The following is a 23,558-nucleotide window of genomic DNA, read 5'->3' as shown; positions in this document are numbered from 1 at the left end:
GGGAGACATTGTAAATCCAGTGAATTTTTCAAAATATGTTTTATAAAAACTTTATTAAAAAAAAAAAGCATTGAAGAGTTTAGTCACATCAAGCATAACTTCAACCCCACCCATATAGTATAGATATGCATTGGGTAATGTTACATCTAGGATGCTTTTTTTTTTTAATAATTAATAAATTTTATTAATGGAGAAGATCACTTCATGTTGACGACAAAGCAAATACAAAAAATATACACACACACACACACACATATACAGAAATATGAAGAGTCTTGGAACTCAAGAATATAACTTCAATCAGTAAAATCCCACACTAGAGACCAAACAAAGTGTGAATTAGCACAAATGAAGCTAATCCAGAGAATTCTCAATGTTCTCAAAAGTGACTTTAATACATTCCTTCCACACTATACACATTAAACATAACAAAACAAGGTTCCAAATGTCTGTGAGTGTTTCCAAAACCAATTCCTCCATCCAAACAATAAAGTTTCAACATCTAGATTGACACTTTGCAATATTTCATTAAATACCCTTCAATTAGATAAACATTTTGCTGAGTTCACAGTTGGAGTAAATGTTTTCCATATGTTTATTATGCATATGACAAAGTTTATTCATTTTGATGTTCATCTACCATCCGATACAAAACTCATTTCTTAGTAGATTTCTAAATAAAAACATAGCTTTGAACATCTCTTAAATGAGGTAGTCTCTTACTGTTCAATCATATTGAAATTTAGCAAGAATGATGAACGTGTGAAGTTCATATCTTTGAAAAAAGCATTACACCAAGTGTAACTTGAACCTATCCCCATATCTAGAAATTTGAAGAAAATGATAAGACGAATACAGATAAGAAGAAAACACTTATCAAATTCTGGGACATGTTACATCAGTATGTAACACAACCGATGAACAGATCACAAAACAATATATAAGCAAACAATGCCTAAATATTCAATAATTTGAATTGGCCAGGTCTCAAATTCATTGTTGGAATTGATTGCTATGTACAAGATACTCAAGTAATTACAAGAGTCAAGAAACAGATGCACTAACCAAGTCAGAAACATGGGCCTACACTTGGAAGCAAATGTTCCCAGGGATACATTTGTCAGGAAAAATTACAATATACACAGTCCTGCCAAGAGCCTCCACTAGTTCTTAACACTTCCTTCAAGTGGTAGTCGGATTTTGGCCTGAAACTGAATCTCACTCTGAGGCATTATGTAATAATCCTTTGCCACATGTTGTGCCACCCACAGTAGAGAAGACAAAATGATCACCTGTGAGAGAGAGAGAGAGAGAGAGTACCTGTTCAATTAGTGCCTACAAGAGCAACACTTCAGGATAAAATAAAAAAAAAGGTTTATTCAAGCCATCCAAGAATTTACGCTCCGTTTGTTTCAATGGAAAACCTGGTGTAAAAATAGTTTTTTTGTTTTTCAGTGTTTGGTAGCATAAAAAAAGATGAGTCAAAGGAAAACTATCTTTGGTTAATATAAAAAGTATGGCTTATTTTTAGAGATTGTTTTCCATTAAATTTTTTTGGAAAACAACTCTATCTCACAGCAAGCTAAATAAGGGAAGTTAGGAGGTTTTTTAACTCATTTAAAGTTGCTACCAAACATTAGAAAATGAAATAGTTTCATAGAAAATGCTTTTAAGAAAATAACTCATTTTCTAGAAAACATCATTGTTGAAACAAACAGAGCGTTACTAGGTAATCAGTCCTAAATGTTTGACTAACTATTAAAACACAAAATTATGAAAATAGTTCACAATATTAAACTCAAGTAAATCTAGATATATATATTTAAACGCAGCAAGATCTCAATTTACTAGCAGACTTCATACTTGTAACCCTTCCACTTCATTTGGAGAACAAAAAGCCATTTTGGCTGAATTGCAAGAAGTAACAAAGTACTGAAAACTTACTGAAGTTCTGAGTTTAGACTATCAAGCTGGCCGCCAACAATTAAGGGCAGAAATGTCTGGTCTACATGGGAACATCTGGGAGACGCCATGACCTGGGGATAAGTGAAGTCAAAAAATCAACATCACTCTCTGCCACAACAGAAGCACAAACACAAGCAAGGATGATTTTATGCTCATCAATGCAAGAGTTGCAACTCAAGCAAGAAAGTAAATAATTTTAATTTATTCAATAATACTTCAAGTTTTCCCAGAATGTAAACCTTAATTTATATTTTAATATGGCAATGTAAATCTTAATTTATTCAACAAAACAAATAAAAAGAGTGAAGAGTGAACTCAAACTTGACAGCCTTCCCTTATCTTCCTCTTCTTCTCTCTCATCCTATCTTCTCTTCAGCCTAACAATATTCTCACCATGACACGTGGATTAAATTTCACTTTTGTTTTCCACCCCCTTTTTTGTGTGGATGGTAGGGGGGGCGGGGGAAAGGCGACTGTTCTATATTTCTTACAAAAAATTACAAGCAGATCAGAAGATCTGATAATTTATAATTTACGATAGCAGAAAATTTGGATTTTAGATTGGTGTTTTGTGTAAAAGCAATGGAGAATCAGTAGATCACCTCCTTATCCATAGTCCTGTTGCTATGGACTTGTGGTCCATGGTGTTCACCTTGTTTAGTACTCATTGGATAATGCCAAAGATGATGGTTGAACTTTAAGCTTGTTGGCAAGGAAGTTTGGGAGACATCAGAATGGTGTTATATGGATGGCCGTTCCTCATTGCTTGATGTGGTGCATTTGGCGGAAATAGATAACCGGAACTTTGAGGATTCTGAAAGGACAATTCCTGACCTTAAAACTTTTTTTTTTAATGACTTAATTGGATTGGTTGTCTGCAGTAGGCAGTCATTCTAATTTTTCGGTTTTTTCTTTGATGGATGCTTGTAATTCATGTATTTGATTGTTTTTGTCCCTATTGTATACTTCCTGCATACTTGGGTGAATCTTTTCTTGATATTTTAATAAAAAAATATTCATTACTTATCAAAAAAAAAAAAATCAGATACAAGCAGATCAACATGTTTGGACCAGAATCAAGACATGTCTAAGATAACACTCAATGCTTGACACATACAACTGTCCGGCGTTCATTTAAGGCATATCAAAACATATACTCTATGTATAGGACACAGGACAAACCAATGCATAGGCATATATCCATGCTCTCTAGACAGTTCCAAAAATTAATTCCAGGCAAAAACATTCCAGATTTTGAGAAAGGGGAGGTCACCTGCTATTGGAGCTCCAGCAGGTAGATTATTAGGGGCAGGATGCTGAAAACCGATATTATTTGCTGGTGGCCTCTCAAGAGGTGGATGAAAATAACCTGTCATAAAGACAAGATTTGAAACCATAGTAGAAAGCGTCAGTGTTGCAAACTATGCAGATCCTCACCAAAAATAGAACTTAGCTAAAAAGCAGGACCTAGAAAATGAAAATATCCCCGTAAGAAGCAGAATACGTCAGAGAAAAGTTGCCTAAATTTCCTTTCTGTTATGTGGACAAACAAGTTCTAATAGAAAAACACATTTACACATTAAGTATATGCTCATATACAAAATGCAAACAAGTCATATATATGTGTGTGTGTGTATATATATATATATGGGTTAAGTTCAAGTTACACTCAGTGTAATTCTAAATAATGTTACACCACCCAATAACTTATTATATTCATATGTTGAAAATATCTCACCGTTGAATTACATGTTTATATGTTCTTAACATTCATGTCAATTTTCATATCAATTGGATGCTATTTACCATTCGATCCATAAACTCATCTTTTATGCATTATTTTAGACTACAAAAAATTTAAACAGTTAATTGATGACATGGCTATTAATCTTTGATCACCTTGAAATTTTGCAAGCATGGAGAATATATGAAGATAAGTAATCTAACGGTGAATTTATCAAAATTCACATTCAATTAAAAAGTATTAGGTGGTGTAACAATCATACCAAAATCTAATTATTGCTAAGACTTGAATATATAAAGATTGAGTAAACTGCATATTTGGTCCCAACCTTTAAGCCTATGTGTCAATTTAATCCCTAACATTTTCAATGTGTCAATTTGGTCCCCGACCTTTGGGTATTGTATCAAACCAGTCCATACTATTAAATGAAGGATGAAAAATGTTGATGTTGTTAACTGCCAATTAAAATATTATTTTTTATGCCACATTGACTTCCACATAAGCTGCCACCTAGTTTTAATTAAAGTGTCTCTTTGATATCTCTCTTGGCCCAACCTTCATGACCAGAACTCTCTAAGCTCCTTCAATGCAGCTTGCCTCCACCACCAGCAGTGGTGGTCTTTGAACCCAAATCTCTCTCTTATTTCTCTCTCTCTCTCTCTCTCTCTCTCTCTCTCTCTCTCTCTCTCTCTCTCTCTCTCTCTCTCTCTCAATTTGGTTCGAACCGCCATGGCTGAACCTGGATGTTCTGTGACAGCCATTGCAATTATCTCCGCTCACCACCACCATCACGGCAGTGGTTTCCAAATCCAAACCCAAACCTTCTTTCACAACTTCCTGCTCTCTCACTCTAACTCGCTCTCTCTCACCAGTCTACCAAGATCGAAGCTCTAAGCCTCTAAATGTCTTCGATTTGGTACCTAAGGAGAAGCTAAAGTGGATGAAGCGGGTCTGTTTCAAGTGGATGAAGCCCTTTGCATTTGTGGGTATTGTTCATTTGTGCAAGCTGTCTAGGTAGGAATGACTTGATTTGGAATTTAAATTGTTTTTCAAAATGGGTTTATGGGTTTGAATGTTTCAAATCCTTAGTTGATTTGTAAATGGGTATGGATGTGAGTGTGTGTTCTATGTGATTTGAAATTGTTTGTTTGGGAGTAAACGTCTGGGAATTTTTGTATTGGCATAGCTTTGCATGTGATTTTACTATGATTTGGCTGTAAATTGCCCCAAGTACGGTGTGGGTGTGTGTTCTGAAACTTGATTGTATTTGATATTGTTTTAGTTAGTGTTTTTTTGTTTTCTCTAAGTAGAATAGCCTGGTACTCAGCACAAAAAAGAAAAAAAAGAAGTTGAACAGTCGAGTATTGAGCTTATATGGGATTTTCGCTGGAATGAATCTATGTTTTTTTTTTTCTCCTAATTTAAGGAGGTAGAAGAAGCAGTTCTTAAGAGTGTATTTTTTTCTGGGAAATACAAATGTTTTAAGGTTTGAGAGGGGAAGACCTGCATGTTCAGATTTAAGATAGCTCACATGGTGGTTCAAACCAGATTTAGAGAGTTGGGTGAGGCTGAGAAAGAAATAAGAGAGATTTATGTTCAAAGACCATTGCCGATAGTAGCAATGGCAAGCAACGTTGAAGGGGCTTACAGAGTTTCGGTCATGCATGCTGAGCCAATAAAGAGAGACAACACAGAGAGAGTAAAAGTGAATTACAAAATGTTGATTTTATCAATTACCATGTGGCAGTTTGTGTGGAAGTCCAGGTGGCATAAAAAATAATATTTTAATTTGGCCGTTAGCCATGTTAGCATTTTCCATCCATCACTTAACCAAAGGAACTATTTTGACACAATGCCAAAAGGTTAGGAACCAAATTAACATATAACCTAAAGATTAGGGACCAAATATGTAGTTTACCCTAAAAGATTTGAATATATTTCCATAGGTTCAGTGTTCTATTCCAAATCCAATTATTGATAAGTATATATTTCGCAGGTGACAAGTCCCAACTGGTAACTGAGCTCAAGCTCAAGTGGCACTTCCTCCTCCCCAAATAATGGAATGGAGGATGAGATCATGAGTTAAGAGGAAGTTCCTTTGGGGGTCTTCGAAGGGGGGTTTCAAATATCCTTTGGTGGCCTGGGATAAGGTGTGTCTTCCCGTCGAGATGGGTGGATTGGGGTTAAGAAAGGTGGTGTCGTTTAATCAGGCTTTATTAGGGAAGTGGTTGTGGAGATATGGCCACGAAGATACCCACCTGTGGCGCCGTGTTGTTTCTTCTAAATATGGCGAGGGGCAAGGGGGCTGGAGGACTAGGGCTTGCAGGAGGTCCCATGGGTGCGGCCTTTGGAGAAGCATTAACGAAGGTTGGGAGAACTTTTCTAAGCATCTTTCATTTGTAGTGGGGGAAGGCACTCGTCTCCGTTTTTGGCATGACAGGTGGATTGGTGACGCTACTCTAAAAGTTCTCTATCCTGAGCTTTATGAGTGTTCAGCGGTCAAGGATGCCTGTATCTCAAAGGTTTTGTGGATTCCAGAAGGGGGTATTGTTAGAGTGTGGAATATAACGTTTTATAGAGCTTTTGAGGATTGGGAGTTGGCGGCTTCGTATTCTCTTCTCCGGCTTATCCAAGCTCGTATTCCTCAGGGTAGTAGGAGAGACATCCTTTATTGGAGGCTTAAAGGGGATGGTATGTTTGATGCTCGGTCTTATTACCTCGCGATCCAGGGTGCTTCGGATTCTTGGCTTCCTTGGAAGGGGGTTTGGAAACCTAAGATCCCTAAGCGGGTGGCGTTCTTTCTATGGTCTGCTGCTCATGGCCGGATTCTCACCTTGGATAACCTCATGCTTAAGGGTAGGCCTTTGGTTAATAGGTGTTGTTTGTGTTGCAAGGATGGGGAGTCGGTTAACCACCTTCTCTTGCATTGTCCTGTTACCCACTCCCTATGGACTTGGATGCTTCAGGCCTTTGGGATTCCTTGGGTTATGCCAGGATCAGTGGCGGATTTGATCTCTTGCTGGCATCAGTGGCATGGAAAGGATAAGTCGGACATATGGAACTTGATTTAATGTGGATTGTGTGGTTGGAGCGGAATCGCCGTTCCTTTGAGGACAAAGAGAAGACCTTGATTAAGCTAAATCTTTTATGTCAGCGTAGTCTATTAGAGTGGTCTCGGTGTTGGGGGTTTACTAATTGTTCTTCTCTCTCAGTGTTTATGTCCTCTCTTAGCTTTGTTCCCTAGTAGCTTTTCTCTTGATGTTCATCATCATGAACTTCTTGTATGACTTACTTTCTTTCATTTATATAAGCTTTCTGATTACTTATCAAAAAAAAATCATGAGTTAAGACCCAGTAGGTTCGTGCATATGTACATATCAATAATAGAAATAGGCACAAATGGGACACGTATTCCAAGCCTTTAAATCCTAAAAACTCGATTAAAAGATTAAGTTCACAATTTTCTAACAACTCAAGCTTTTGGAACAACATGTAATGGCATGGAGGATGAGATCATGAGTTCAAGACCCAATAGGTTCATGCATGTGTACATGTCAATAATAGAAAAAGGCACAAATAAGACGCGTATTCCAAGCCTTTAAATCCAACAAACTCAATTAAATGATAAAGTTTACAATTTCCTAACTCAAGCTTTTGGAACAACATGTAATTTATCATTGAATCAAAGCAAGAGGTCCTAGGTTTCAAACCTTGTCTCCACCTTACCCCCTATTTAAAAATAAATAAATAAATTCTTAAGTGTTAGGCTCCACTTAATAAGGGAAGTTTTAGAACCACATGTGAAGGAGGAGTGCTAGATACAATGATTAAATTCACTATATTCTAGTTGCCTAAACTTATGGGGCAATCGGTAATTTATAACCCTCCAACCTTTAAGCCTTTTTTGTTATAAGCAATAGATTTTACTAACAAGAAAAGCTTAGTACAAAGGATGTCTTCTCAAGCTTTCTTAAAACATTACAACAGAGAAAAATTAGGCTTTAAAAGAAAGAGCGCCAATGAAATCTACAATTGAATGCTCATTACTATTTCCAAAAGTAAAAGACCACTCAAACAACACTCTCAAAAAAAAAATTTTGAGCTCCATAACCTTTTATGTATATCGATGATAGTTACAACAATTGGGGAGGGGAGATTCAAACCCTGGTTCTCCTTATAAAGGGAAGCAAGCACTGCCACTGAGCAATAAGGCTCTTGGCAACTCCATAACTGAAAGCTCCACATTATTGAAAGTGCGATTATTCATCGCCTTGTAAGCATAAGGTGGAGGTTGTCATAGGTTCAAGACCCAACAAGTGTATGTGTAACACTTTTACCAAAAAAAAAATACAAAACTGTTACCGACGTCAATTACAATGAAATTAACACAATTAATATGCTTCCAAACTTGTAGTGAGGTCAAGACAAAAGAAGCCCATGGTAGAAGTTTAACACTTATGGTATGTTTGGAATGAAGGGGGAGAAAGGTGGACTGAATATTCAGGCCACCTCCCCCTCCATTAAAACATAAAGTTAGTGACAGACTTCAAACAGCCACAGTTTTTATGACCGAATAATATTTAATGGCGCATCCAAAATATCATTTTTAGGACCAATTTTTCAAAAAATTAAAATACATGGCAAATGGAATATCAATGTCACATATTCACACCAGGTTAAAAGCGTTCATGCGAATATAATGCACACAAAAATAAGATCAAATAAACCCACAAAGATTAGCAAAAAATAATTGTGTACCTTCCTGGCCATAGGTAGGTCCTGAACATGAGGGAGCTCTTTCTCCGTTTGGTGTTCTCCCTCCATTCATCCACCCACCACGCTGATTTGTTTTAAAGTCACTTGATGGCATCCTCCATTGTTCATCAGCAACGAATCGCCTCTGGCCATCCAGAGGAGATGGTAAAGAGTATGGACGTTGGTATGGATGCTGAGGATGTTGCTGAACTGCCGGCTTTGTATAAGAGAAATGACTGGATGTGTTCTGAGGTGGGGCAGGGTGTAGGGGTCTTTGTGTAAAAGAGGTATTACCTTGTTGAAATGGTTGGTTAGGTTGAGAAATTTGGGGGTTTAAATAAATATCATTGTGTCCATATTCTAATTGCCTTGAAGAATTAAATCCAGATGGTTCTTGAGAACTGGATAATCCTGTTGAAATAAAGCTAGATGATTGTTGCGGAAACATTTCACTTTTCAGAGCATTATCAACATGAACGGCATGACCAGCCATTTGGACAATTTGGTTGCCCTGTGTCCAGGAAAAGAATTCTGTTACAATAGATATACCAATACAACAAAGAAAAAATTTATAATAAAAAAACAACAATCAGAAGTCTTACACTAGCTGTGGTGCAATATTCATGAGGTATGGTTGGTTGATATGCCAACTGTGGTGAAGACTGTACGGTTAATTGAGGTGGTAAAAATGGTTGGGAGAGTAATGAAGACTGAGTTGGTAAAGATGCTGGAGGGACCAATGATGGTGGGGGGCCAGAATGTGGCAAAGAAGGAGGGGGTAGCTGTGACATGGGAGGTAGTGGCTGTGATGGGAGAGGCAGTGGCTGTGACGGCGGAGGTGGTGGCTGTAATGGAAGAGGCGGCGGTGGTGGTGGCGGTGACGGAGATGATGGGGGTGGTGGTGGAGGTGGTGAAGGAGGCAAAGGAGGTGGAGGAGGAGGAGAATCGAGAGGCAACGGAGGAGAACCCTCTGGTAGTGGGAGTAACTCAGAGGAATTGTTTGGAGCAGGTTCTATGGTCCCATCTGAACTCTGATGTTGTGAATCCATTTCAAAAGAACCATTCGTGAACAAGGGTCTTTCATCCTTCAAGTGTCCTGAAACATCTTCCATTTCAAGCTCACCATCCACATCCTCTAGAATGCAATGGCGCCTGTCATTAGGAAGAACAGCACATGTTTCTGACTCTCCCAAAGCGGGGGTGGTTTCCTCTGCTGATGCATCACCGGCTTCCTTAAATGAACTGCTTGGAAAATCTTCTTCCTCATCTTCAAATACATGAGAAGATAAAAAACCGGGCAGCTGAAAGGTAGCATTACTGATACAACAGCCAAGAAAAAAAAAAGTTATTAAAAAGTCATTGCAAATCCAGCATATAAGCATATGTGAGCAGGTTTCCTAATTTGCCCCAAGTAAAAATGTAACGAATTTAATGTGGACATGGTTTAAAAATGATAATCCATTCAAGATAGAAAAGGCACATGAATGGCAGGTATAAAGACAAACTGCAAATTATACTCAAAAGGTCCCCAATGAATAACCAAATATAAATTCAAATGTGATTAGATCCAAGTCCTACAAACAATGATTAACAATACCATGCCAACAAATCTTCCATGTATTTATCTGCATCTTACTTGTATGAAACTGGAATCACTGGCTCACATTCACATCTATATGTTTCACCACCAAGATTTCCACAATGCTGACATGGAACATTATTAATCCAATAATAACTCACAACACACCTCAAATTACAAAATAAGGCAAGAAGCAGAACAGAAACCAAGTAAAGAATAAGGCAAGAAGCAAAACAGAAAACTGAAAACAGACCATATATCAATTAATTAGGATCTGATATTGATTTCCTAAAATCAATAGAACAAAGAGATAAAATTTCTAGTAATTAAATTTGACAAACCCAACCAGTGTTTATGTAGATAATAGTATCACTTAAAAATATAAATAAACTACTCATTGTTTCAGGGACAACCATAGCCATAGTCTAATTTTTCTTTATTTGCTAAGCTAGAAAGTGATATAAGTATCAGAACTGTTCTCCATGACCATGGCTATACTATATAGTCTAGCAGTACAAACAAACCAATCATGTCCAAATAAGTTAAATCACTCTTGAAGGGACTAGTAATCAAATGAATGACAACTAACAAGAAAAGTGAGAACTAAGAAAATGAGGAGAAAGAAATATATTGCAGACCTCCCATACTCATCAACAAGCATGCCTTCCATTTCTCTCAATGGATCATCTACAGCTCGCTCTGCTCGTGATGGTCGTCTAAGTGAAAGACCAGCGGTCGTATCATCATTTGAAACCCCAATGTCATCCATGTAAGGCCGAAGAATGGAATCGGGTATGATTTTCCTCTCAAGCCACAACCGTAAAACCTGGTAAAGAAACATAGTTTTATTTAACTCGGACAAAAAAATAAAGGCTCTCCTACACTCCTATTAAGGTAAATTCACCTTAAGACACTGACGACGATTTTCACGAGCAGCAGCTCCAGGTGGAGCAGCAGCACCAAGAAGACGTGGCAATGCTGCTTGAACTGTGGGAATGTATGAAGCTCCAGCAATACCTGAATATTATGTAATATTCCTATTAGAAGATCTCATTTTGAAAAAATAATTCAGCACTGATTGAAGAGAGCAAGAGAGAGAGAGAGAGGTCCCAAAAATCTATACCCTTCTGACTATGCGAGCATTGGGTGATGGAATCAACAAGAAAGAACAAGTCCACTTTACGATGAAAACTAGGTTCAGTTTCCAACTTTCGGATGAGAAGTTCCACAACCTGCATACAAACATAAGATTCATATTCATCCAAATGCATGGTTTCTCTTCAAATTTACACCATGACCTCCCTTTCTTTCATAAGACATAATGACCGACATAGTCCCAACAAAGAGAAATTTATGTCAGGACTCCTGAATCTTGTCCCAAGTAAAAGTTGTGCAAAATATTCTGACCATTGATTGGTTATTATCTTGTGACTTCAATATAGACTGATTGGATGTAAAGTGTGTGTGTATATATATATATATATATATATAAATACTTTAAAGCAAATCTTTAAGAAGAAACAATTGAATGTAACCCTAGAATTTGTCAATAGGGTATACCTACTACCTAGTCTAGATGACACCTTCAACAGAACTCTTATCAATCTCCTCACTGTACATGCTCCACAGTTCTGTTAAATACCCCTAAACCTTCTGTCACTGTTCTTGGTACCGTTCACTTAGAAAGTTTGGTTTGAAAGGGGAAAATTGATAGCGCAACCAAAGTCTGGTTAGAGAAACAATATCCTCTTCGGAAGCCAAAGGTTAAGGTTAAGGCCAAGCCCAAGAAGTGTCCGCCGTAGTTCTAATTTGGGAAACACAAAGGAATATTTGTTTTAATTTAGTAGGTTTTTTTTTTTTTTTTTATAGTTGATTGGAAGAACTAGGAGGTGCCAATTTTCACAGGTCACTTGTTTGTATTTTATTTTAGGTCTTAATAGTTAATTAAGTTTATTAGTATTTTTATTTAATGTCATAAAGTCAAGGTTGTTGTCTAGGAAAAAGTATTCAAGCAGGATGGGATAGACTTCTAAGTCATGTAATTTGATGTATGTGATGGTAATCATGTACAGATTTGACATGACAACTACTGTGAGAATCATCCTTTGAAGGTGTTGTTCCCAGAGTTGTATGCATGCTCATTAGCTAGTGATGCAGCAATTCACTCACTGTAGGGTGAGTTTGGCTACAAATTTTTTCTTTTTGTCTCTGCTTTGTTTCAAATAATCTGACTTTTAGCTTTTTTGAAATAAGCTAGCTTTTAGCTTTTGTCTCACATTATGCAAATAAGCTACTGGAAATAAGCTATTCCCAAAAGGACACTAGGTCGGCCAGATAGATGTAGAGGTGAAAAGCTGGAATGTTAGAAAATTTCAAAGAGACTTTGATTAGAGGAATTAGAGTCAGTGAATTCATTAATAAATCTTCTTTAATCGAATATTCCTAAAAGAGAGGATTGGACTTCCATGAAAATTGAAAAAAAATAAAAAAATCTAGGATGAAATGAACAATTAGGAAACTACCAAATCCAACATGCTTATAAATTAGATAAACTAGCTAACTATAACGTCACCTTCAGAACTCTAAATTACCAAATAAAAGTTGCAAAAAAAAAAACTCTTATCAAATTGAGAGTTGCACACATAACCAGAGCCAAACATTTTCCTCATCTACACATCAAAAGTTAAAACAACCAGAAACAAGATATGAAACTAGAAGAATTAAAAGCCCAGTTGAGGTGTATTAGATACAAACATTATTTGATCCCAAAAAGTCATATTTTAAAATCCAATATTAGTTTTGCCACAGAAATCATGAGGAAAAACTATAACAAGTGACCCATAAACCAGAGGACTTCTGAAAATATGGCACTATAAAATTCAACTAAAACTTGCATAGGAAAAATACCGCATTAGAGACAAAACATATTAACAACACTTGCTACTTGGACCACATATCTCATCAAGAAGAAAAGTGGAAGCGATAATTTTACCTAAAAAAGTGCAATGAGTTGGCAAGTTCAAGACTAAAGATATTTGTGACTCATCCACTATCAGATCTATAAACACCTTTTATGTGAGCCAATTGAAATAATGCAAGCATAGTTAATAACCGACCTCATTGGCAATGCCATACTTCGCACAATCAATAGCAAGACGAGTTGCACGTCCAATACTTTCTTTAGTCCTTGACAAAGTCTCTATCATTCCCTCAAAAGCATCACGAGCAACTGCTGCTTCAGTACCACCACTCAGCGAGCCACCAGCAGTCCTGTGCCCTGAACTAACTCTTCTCTCCTCAACTTCTTCAATATCAACTTGATTTCGCAATGCAGACTGGTGAACATGAGTTGATGGAGAAGCCAAACTTGAGCAAGGATTAAATCCTTGTATATCTGCTTGCATCACGTTGCTGGCACCACCAGTTAAAAGAGACTGCACTCCAGATGGACTCGGGCTATTTCCCTGTACATCAGTGGTACACAGGAAAGAACTGAAAATTCCATGAGAGAAACTTTGAGAGTGAGCTTGTCTTCTTTTTGCCTGTGCTACTGCAATAAGATGCTTCATGGACATAACAGATTCTGAAGTCTTAGAATCAATCAATGAACTATTTTTATTTTCCCTACCAGCTTCGTCTCTGTAATGAGGCACAAACACAACCATATAAATTAGGAAGATCAGAAAATAAATAAACAAGATAGAAAAAATGGAGTCAGAAGTTAGCACACCTTTCATTGGGCAAAGAATTATACTCTACTGAATTTTCAGTCAAAATAGTCAATTCATCAATCCTTGATATTGATTTAGGAGTGGCTTTAGATCTTTCTCCAGAAGACGAAGGCCTGTTTCTCTGAATTGTTGCTTGATTCTGAGAAGAGTTCATACTATTAGAAACAACACCCAAACCCTTAGCAGACACAGCCTGGCCCTTCTTCTGAGTACCAGTAACAGAAACTTTAGCCCCAAGTTTGGACACTTTATGCTGTTCTGCCACTGATTTGGGGGCAGGACCTGATGGAGGAGACTTTCCAGGAGACACCAACACGTACTTAGCCTCCTTGAATGACAACTGATCCTTGGACAACAATTGCTCCTTGAATGACAATTGCTCAGATTCAAATTTCCCTGGACTGTGGGAAACTTGCACAGCCATTGCCTTTTGAGGCCTCTTCTCATCAGTTTGAACTTCACTTGGTGACAAAGACTCATTATGGGATTGGGAGGGAGATTCCTTTAAACAACAATCCCCAAATCTAGTAGACACTCCTTGCTGAGCGTTATTTGAACCATCATTATTTGCATCAGTTCTCTTGGTAGCATCTGAACCATATGAAGGTGCTTTGACATTTCCGGCAGATCCACCATGGACTGGAGTTTTGGATTCATCATCATCGTCATCAAAAAGGCACACAGCTCTCCGTTTTTTATGCAACTGGCTTCCTGAAACCCTCACATTACTAGAACATAACACATCATTCTTCATTATAAGAGGTATTATTTCTGTTTTATCATTGGTAGTAAGAGTATCTGAGTCAGACATAGCCTCCAGTGCTCGGTGTCGACGCTTTGTTACAGGTAGCACAGCCTCATTCCCAGAAGCATTGGATCCAACAATACCAGTTTGGGTTCTTAGAGCCAAAGTGCTTTCTGCTTTAACACTCATAGTTGATCTTTTAAACTCTGTCCTTTTTAACACCTTCTTGTCAACATTAGGACTAGGAGAAACACTCTTAATTCTTTTTGCATGTGATCCATGTGTGGCATCATCCCCTATCTCTACACGCTTCAATTTTTTGGCAGTAAGTATATCATTTGCACCATCATTAGCCTTTCCATGTCTATCTTGGGTCCTCTTTTCCTTGCCAGAAAGTTTTCCTTTGATCTGTTTATCAGAAACAACACCAGAGTCCAGCATATTATCCGCAACAATGACATGTTTTTCAGCTTTTAGCAGATCTTTTGATTTTTTCCCAGCATTGATATCAGAATCTGCTTTAAGAGGGCTCAGAGAAAATTCACGCACGCTGCTAGAGGCAATCTTGCCCTTAATTCCATCTTTCAATTGCTCAACAGATTCAAGGCGATCAACAGAATAACCATCACTTCCATCCTTTAATGATATTACAGCAGAGGTACCAATTTTGTGTACTTCAACAGCACCTTCACGTCTTTTCTTTGACACAGTACCCATCTTCTTCAACTTGTTACTAGTTGTTAATACTTTCTGTTCCTTACCATGTTGCTTAGTGCAAACAGCATCTTCTACAAATTCATCATCACTTGCTTCTTCCTTTGGAAAGGAAGAATTATCTGGACTGGATGTCATTAATACATGTTCCTTACGGTTTCCACCACCGCTTTTACTATTGTTTTTCTCAGGGGACATACCTGGAGACAAACTATCATCTGCACTACAGGATATAGAAGGCTTTACATCTTTAATGTCAGTTCCACCTCGTCTCTGTGAGCAACGCCCCAACTTAGAGCCAGAATCACTTAAAGACTCATTCAAAGCTTCTCCACTGTATGTCGCCTTACCCGTCTCAACCTTTGAGTCAACCTCTACCTCATTAACAGATAGAGCCTCACACCCAACATCAGATTTATCTGCATCATCTCTGAAACCACTTGATTTCTTATTTTGTAGCTCATCAAACGCCACACAAATTTCGTTCACAGCTTGAGAAAAGAACCTGACTGTTTTACCCTGACATCGGGCGGACAATTTACTCTTTACCTCATTAGTGAATGCCTGAATATCCGCAGGGGCAACAAAACCTCTGTGAATGGAGGAGAAGTAACCAAAGGTAAAAGTAAGAAGCTAAATTCCTGAGGTTGTCAACTTAATCAATGAGACCATAAGAAACACAATGCAAACAGAAATGGATGGGAGAACCATCCCATAAGAGAGATAACACAGAATTTCAACCTGTTTTCACACAACCAAGTATATCATAGATTTCTTACTAAACACCTAAAATGGACAAAGTTTTCAGTTAAAATTATAACCACGTACACAAACCAAAGAGAAAGAAAACTTGATGTGTGGATCTCAGATAGGATAATGTCAATAAACAGTAATCACATGTTGGTGTACAGATAACACAAATGGGTTCCTACACAGGGCTGGTCGTCTCAGCCAGCAGCAGACACATATGATAGCGAGGCTCTACACACAAATATTGCTTACCCAAACACTAAATGTATTAGAACAGTACAATATATCAAGAAATGAGAATATTCTGGGGTGTGGTACGCAACCAATTGTGCTACCCCTCGGGGTTGCCATTAAAAAAAAAACAATGTTTCAAGGATTAAGAATATATATTACACTAAAGCAGCCTCACTAAAATCAAACAAACACACCCAGCTACTATATGGTGAACAAAAACAACTTAATCAAATATTTCTTAAATATATCATAAATTAAGTAATACAATATATGGTGAAGAAAACTGAAATTATTACAGTGAAAAAAAAACCATCAATAAGGATGCATACCAATAATATGTAAACAATGAACAAATGATACTTTGATGCTGTGAATTTTGCTGCTTCTAATGCGTATGGAATTATTGGTTTTATATTTAAATTGGTTTGATGAGTTAGACGAAGAGTACGTCATGGCCTATTAAGAGTACATCATGGCCTGTTAAGGCTTTTAAACAAGCGCTTTGCTCATTTGCGCCTAGTAATGAATGAGATAAGTTTACCAATAGCTAATACGCATATGTGTATTGACAAATCAAGTTTACCTATCAAAAAAAAAAAGTGTATTTACAAGTCATATAGAGTTCAAAATGTGACACCAACTAAAGGCCTCACTTTGTGTCCATTTGGGAACAACTTATCTAGCTTTTTGCTGAAAATACTATAGATAAAAGATAAAAACTAAAATAAGTAGGGGACTCACGTGGGACCCGTAAATAGTAGGGGGCAAAAAAGTAATAAGTTGGCCTATAATCAAGATCCAAACACTCACTTATATAATAGTATATATCATAAACCTCCACTCAATTCAAATGCAAGCATTATTTACCTATTTTCTACTACTTTCATTTCATTCTAAGCCACTGAATGGGGCAGCTTTAACCAAAATTCACACGGTAATTAGCACAGGTCAATAATAAAAACAATTTTTTTATAGGTAAAGGTTTAATGCAAGAACAATAAAAACAATTATTTGAAAATCAAATAGATTGATAAAGAGGTAATGTATGTATGAGTGTGTATAGGTGTCGCGATATACAAAAACTTAAAAATCAAAACAAAACAAAAACCAACTATTACATACAAACCTACACAATTTATAAAGTCAACCCACATTATCATAATAAGTTTAGCACGTCAAAGTATCTCCCAAGTAACCTCCAAATATTTCCTTCAATTATAAAATCCTCAAAGATGATAATCAAATTAAAATTTGATCTCCCCTAATGGAAATGCCCACACAAATTAATCTTACAAAATTTCCATACTAAAACCTAGTTTCTTAAGCTTTTCCAGGGGTGCTCTAGCTTTTAAAAATGAGAAGCAAACTTCATCTCAGCCAAGGGTTTTTGTATGCTCTTCACCAATTTTGTGAGGTAATTAATGCTTTTTAGGGATTTTGAGAAGCAAATTAAGAGCTACTTCTCAAAGTAGTTCAGCTTTAAATATTTTTGAAAAGCTGCAGCCCTTATTTACTAGCCCTTAATGGCATGGTAGTTCTCCTGGCCAGAAGTGTGACACCCAACCCTACCTATGAATTGGCAATGCAGTGCATGCTGCATATGTCCTTTCCATACATTGTGATGTATGGGCTTCTTTTCTAACGTCACTTTTCAGCAGCAAGTTTATTGAAAGGATCTTGTTCAATCCAGATTTGGGAACAAAGAATGTATGGGCTTCTTATCTAATGTCACTTTTCAGCAGCAAGTTTATTGAAAAGATCTTGTTCAATCCACATTTGGGAACAAAGCCCAACCTAGAGCCTTGAGCAAACTCTTAGTACACTACTTTTGCAAGAACAGCATTGCTCAACATAAAATTTATGGATTTAGGGATAGGTTGAAGTTAATTTACTATGATTTCAACAATGAACTGTATAAGAACTATAAATTCTTAACAACACCCATAAAACTGCCCCACAATTCTGAAACAACCAAGTTATTTCTACATAAAACTTCACATCATGATTTATAATTAGATTCCAGATATTGTCCCCATCAATACTTTTTTCTCTCCACTATGAAAACCAAGTGAACCAGAGCTATAGGATATGGGAGATGTGAATGCTTGATAAGGGACCAGCAATACCTCAATGTAAATATATGAGGTCAAATGTGTAGCACACATAATACCAATTTGGAAAAATTCAATCTAACATTACTTTTGGTCAACAAGTACATGATACCCCAAATTGTGTGTATTTGATTGATTGGATATTGTTGGAGTGTATTGTGCAGGTGTGTGCTAAGTCCCACATAAGGTATTTACTAGATGAATATTGGGTTTATAAGTGATTACAAGAATAATAAGGCAGATGTCGCTAGTGCTCTTCCTAGGGTCATTACAAAGTATCTCCAATAATTATAAGTCCCTCAATCAGAAGACTTATCAGGCCAAAAGTTAAGTGATAAACATATGCATGCTAAAGTCTATACTACAATCACCAAGGCAAACTATAGCTCGCCAACCAACAGATAATGAGAGATCTATATCAGAACTTAAGTTATGTTTGATTGGTTGTCAGCTTTGCAAAACCAATCATTCTCTTCTTTTCTTGATTTACGTAATTATTTAACTTGATTTGTTGACCCCTGTACACTTCTTGTGTACTAGGGAATCCCTTTTTTGATATCAATAAATCTTATTACTTATCAAGAAAAAAAAAATAGCTCGCCACTGACAATGACAACCTGAGTACAGCAAATGCCTTTTTTATAAGTAATATGTTAGATTAAAAGATGAGCAACACTCTCTCCTTAGTTCTTGCACATAGAGAGAGAGCACCAATCCAAAATTATCAACCCCGTCAGTCTCCTTAGAATTACCAATAGTCAACATGTTTTTTAATATTTAGCCTTTGATAGTGTTTTCAAGTTCACGACAACAAATATTTAGCCTTTCCAAGATAATATTTCAAGAAGAAACATACATTAAAAAAAAAAAAAAAAAAAGTTAATGAAATTACATCACAATGTATAAGAAATACTTACATTTCTTTTGTACCAAAGAATTCGACGAAGTATTTCTTGGGATCAGGCTGATGCTTAAATTCTTCAGGTTTGCTAATCTGTAAACACATAATCAAAAAAAGCTACTGACAAAGGGATGGGTCTATAAAATACTATAAGAGCCTCAAAAACCTAAATTATTTTAAAATTACCAATAAGTGGAGGTTTTTTTTTTTTGGGAGGTAAAGAAAAAGGAACAACTACCATGGTCAGATACAACAACCCAGTTCCCCAAAAACAATGAAACACATATACTAATTAATAAAAATTAAAAAAATTAAAAAAAAAAAAACCCTAGCAGTAGCAATAGCAATAGTAGTAAAGAGAGAAGAGGTAAACCTTGGCAGGCCAAGCGGGGAAGCCCTTGACCTTAGCAAGGACAAGATCGCCCACACTTAACTGGCTCTTCTTGTCCTTCGCCTTGTTGTTCGCTCCGCGTCTACGCGCTGGAGCCATTCAACGAACCCTAAATTCTCACGATCCGGCCAAAAACCCTATCAAGTCGCCCTTGCCGGAAGTCCCGCCGGCGATAAGTGGCACCGGCGCCGGAAGTGCTAGGGCATCGGAGGAATAATGGCAGAAGAGAGAGCAAGAGATGGGGAATTTTTTTTTTGTTGAAAATGGTGTTTGGGCTTGAGGTTGTGGATGTAGCAACTATGGGGATGTAGTCGTAATTTTTAGATTTTCCTCTGGTTTTTTTGAGACTTTCCTTTTTTTTTTTGGGTTGATTATACGAGGGTCTCTCTCTCGGAGCAAGAAAATAAACCAAGGCAAAGGGTGTTTCTGTCGGCGACTCGGCGTTTTTGTGAAGCATGCCGCATGCTTTTAACCAAATCTATCATTTTTGTATTTCCCTATTTTGGTTTTGGGGCGGGTTTCGTCCCTTTGTTTGGCCCATTTCATTTCACTCTACTTTTTCTCGCTACCTCATCACAAGGTTTGGCTCCGAATTAAAAATTTTAAATAAAACTTTTATATTACAATTTATAATATTATTTAATAAATATAAAACTACTTATGAATAATTTCTTCAACCTTCATGTCATAAGTCTAAGTTAAAGTAATATAACTTTAGACCAATTTGGGTCAAACGTTTAACTTATAATAATATTCAATTATATTTAGGATCGTTTTTGATGATATGCTAAAATCGTCAGTAAGTTGTAGGCTTCAAAGTGCTCCAACAGGTACCTGTGGAATTAGAACAGATGGACCAAACAGAAGGCACCGGTGCGGTACCGGCCAAGAACCCTCCAAAGGCCAAATCTACAAATGAGAAATCTCTAAGAACTCTATAGTAAGAGAGCTAAGGAGTTTCTGCGTACTTGAAGAAATGGGAGGTCTAGTGTTTATATAATGGTGAATAGTGAATCAAGATCCTCCAAAAGTGGGGATCTTTTCTTATGGAGAGTATTTTGTATTAAGATTTCCGTGATTATAGGTTGTCTTTCCATACGAGAAAGACACCTAATAAGGCTTTGATACGTGATGTGCAAGGCATTTCCATATACTAGCATGCGTGAGGACCACGCGTAGCCACGCTGGAACCGTCGGCCTACCCAACTCGTCGGTCTTATGGCCCGTCGTCACTTCCTTTCTTCCCGTCAGCACGAGATATAGCCGTCGGCCTCGTTATCTTCTGTTTCGCTAGTGACGTCAACTTATTAAGGATCCTACGACACCTTGAAGCCGACGACCTTATGGAATCTGTCTGCTCTTCTTAGCCTTTTTGCCTATAAATATTTTTTATGTTGAAAATGTCCCCATCAGTTTTAAAAAGTTGTACTTAATCAAAAAGGGACAAAATTTTTTGTAATTTGTAACCACTTCACTAAATAGACATTCAGCGCTATACATCCATGTACATTTTCCCTTTATTTCTAAGTAAGTTTATGAATTTGGGTTTGGCTTACCTCCGGTACTTTTTTAACTGTACATGTCCTTTTATTTTATATATACAATGGCAAGTGGTAATGGGTTTTAATCTCCATCTTTTATTTTGTTAGTGGGTGATGTAGTAGTCTCTCATTAAAATAAAAGGAGATTCATTTTTTAAAAAATACTAGAGGTAAGCCAAACCCTATAAATTTTATTTAGGGCATGTGCATTAATTTGCTTTATTTTTCTTCTTTTTTTCTTTCTTGTATGACAAATTTGTTAGGTATGCGTATTATCTTATTGTCTTCAATTAGTTTACATCTTTTATATGTTCTATAGTTCCTTGTCTTGTCTTTGTTTCTTTAATAATTTGATAGCTGAAAGAGTGTGAATTTGAACCATGAATATTTTTGTTGGATACACCATGAAGTGCTAACTAATTGAGCTATAAGGCTCTTCGCCCCTATATCTTGTCTTCAATTCAACTTATTTTACAAGTTTTATTATATAATCCTGTGCAATGGATCATTATCATCTCTCTTTTTTTTCTTTTTATGGGAACATATCTCCATCTAATGCAATTTAATAAGTTAATATTAGTTTAAGTATATAAAATTTGTTCCTATATGAAATAAATAATATTTGGGCTAAAAATCAAGCAACCCCCCTTTTAGTTGGACCTCTATTTGAAACGATTAATTTGTAAGAAGTGGATCTTTGGGCTGACAATTAAGCAATAAAAAGAGACTCAAATAAAGAAAGAAACTTTGGAATCAAAATGGATTAAGCACAAATAATATCCCAATGTTGTTTATTAGCTCCCCTCGGAATAGCTGAGGAAAGCTAGTAGGTGGCGTTTGTGTTAGAAAAACATATTTTGTATTGCATACAAAACATACGAGAGGAAAATTAACGGATATACTTCATTCGCAATTGATAATATGTATTATGTAAATTTCAGAATTTAAGAATAAGATAGCATACCTTGGTGTAGTGAAATTCAAAACCAAAGATTATAAGTACTTAGGAACACTTTTAATCTTCACTCAAATTCTACTTCTGTCGAAGAAGTATGGTCTCTCAATTAGTTTACATGTATGTATTCAAAGGAGAATAAGAGAGTGGCTTTCACTTACGTACACACTATTTCATCTCATACAAAATTCTGTATGTTTCTCTCATTATAACTATAATTGATTATCTAATTGGGCTAGCCTTTTAGGTCATTCCAATTGGACTTTAGTATGAGGCTTGGAGTGGGACCAAAATGGAACAAGTAAGACTCTAGCTCCAATAGGCTTTAGACATCTGTCAACTCTTGACAAGTCCAAAGTTACGATTAATTATATTTAATATCACTATATAAACATAATTGCACTCTAGGCTTTATTAACAAATTATATCCAAACATACTAATATATGTATATTTGCAACATATCAACACATCTATCCTGATATATCAACATTAAATGTGACTGTCCAACATACTGAGATTTTGATCGTGACTTTAAATCTCACTCCTGATATATCAAAATAACCTACACTTCATAATCAGGCTCATTATTCTCTCAGGATTGAGAGTTGATGTAAATAAAAGTCGTAAGATTTATTATTCAATTGATAGTCGTTAGTAGAATAATAAATCTCACAGTGGTCCAGTTTAATATGTCTTAACTTTTAAAACGTATCAACATATCAATTAGAAGTCTTCACTTTCATAATCAAGACAAATCATCTTAGTTGATATGTTATAGTCTTTGCAAATGAAATACCCAATTTCATCACAAATTATAAACTAAAATTCTAAGTTTACAAAGAACTTATGATTTATATATTCTCTAACTAAATTACATAAATCACATACTATGCATCTCATAATCAATATGATAATGTCCAAATATTCATATTACCGTTATTTTAGATAATAACAAAACAACTTTATTAATCATAACACAATATCATACATAATATTATTCATAGCATTATACAATAGGATTTAAGGGCACATATCCTAATAGTTTGGTACGAGGGAATCCATATTACCCCCGACATCCAGTTTTTTGGAATATGATGTATTGCAATCTAGATGCCTTGGATATAACTATTCTCATATTTGGTTTATTCATAGAAATCTTAAAGGAGTTATTTATTTTTTCCATACTATCCTTAAATTTATAAACCCAATATCATTTTTTTTAATCTTCCTCTAAATAAATAATAACAAACAAAATATAAACTAATAGGCTCTGTCTAAGGTTGTTCATTTGTCCGATGACAGATTAATAGTAATAAAAATGTCAGACCTAGAGGTCCATGAGCAAGTTGGGACCGAAGAAGCTAAGGGAGGCAATCTGAGGAATGGTGTCCCCTCTGCTAAGTGAAGCAAAGGTTAGATGGTATGTCCTGTTGACCAGAAT

At 36.3% G+C, this 23,558-nt stretch overlaps 1 protein-coding gene across 2 annotated transcripts; it reads right to left on the bottom strand.

Annotated features, from left to right (window-relative positions):
• Positions 1 to 941: 941 nt before the first annotated feature.
• Positions 942 to 20,103, bottom strand: LOC142627359 (ENHANCER OF AG-4 protein 2). Of its 2 annotated transcripts, XR_012842815.1 has the most exons (13): positions 19,603 to 20,103; positions 19,246 to 19,322; positions 13,774 to 15,825; positions 13,160 to 13,682; positions 11,167 to 11,275; positions 10,948 to 11,060; positions 10,682 to 10,869; positions 9,067 to 9,781; positions 8,468 to 8,975; positions 3,239 to 3,334; positions 2,568 to 2,779; positions 1,945 to 2,036; positions 942 to 1,292 (listed from the first exon to the last, which is right to left on the bottom strand). XR_012842815.1 is itself a non-coding variant. In XM_075801204.1 (12 exons), exons 1-11 carry the CDS (start codon positions 19,717 to 19,719, stop codon positions 1,966 to 1,968), a joined length of 4,569 nt encoding a protein of 1,522 aa, XP_075657319.1. In that variant the 5' UTR covers positions 19,720 to 20,097; the 3' UTR covers positions 942 to 1,292; positions 1,945 to 1,965. The 2 variants fall into 2 exon arrangements, 1 of the variants encoding a protein (XP_075657319.1); XM_075801204.1 differs by lacking the exon at positions 2,568 to 2,779 and having other exon boundaries at positions 19,603 to 20,097.
• Positions 20,104 to 23,558: the final 3,455 nt, after the last annotated feature.

The sequence above is a fragment of the Castanea sativa genome, chromosome 3 (genome assembly GCF_040712315.1).
Source record: "Castanea sativa cultivar Marrone di Chiusa Pesio chromosome 3, ASM4071231v1".
Classification (NCBI taxonomy): Eukaryota; Viridiplantae; Streptophyta; class Magnoliopsida; order Fagales; family Fagaceae; genus Castanea; species Castanea sativa.
This window is presented reverse-complemented; position numbering and strand designations above follow the sequence as displayed.

Bases quoted from the DNA above. Each gene is read 5' to 3' on its own strand.
- LOC142627359 (XM_075801204.1), bottom strand. From the start codon at position 19,719: ATGGCTCCAGCGCGTAGACGCGGAGCGAACAACAAGGCGAAGGACAAG. The intron at 11,276-13,159 runs GTCGGTTATTAA...GTTTGTATGCAG, and splicing joins AGTATGGCATTGCCAATGAG to GTTGTGGAACTTCTCATCCG. The intron at 10,870-10,947 runs GTGAATTTACCT...TTTCTTTACCAG, and splicing joins ATCGTCGTCAGTGTCTTAAG to GTTTTACGGTTGTGGCTTGA.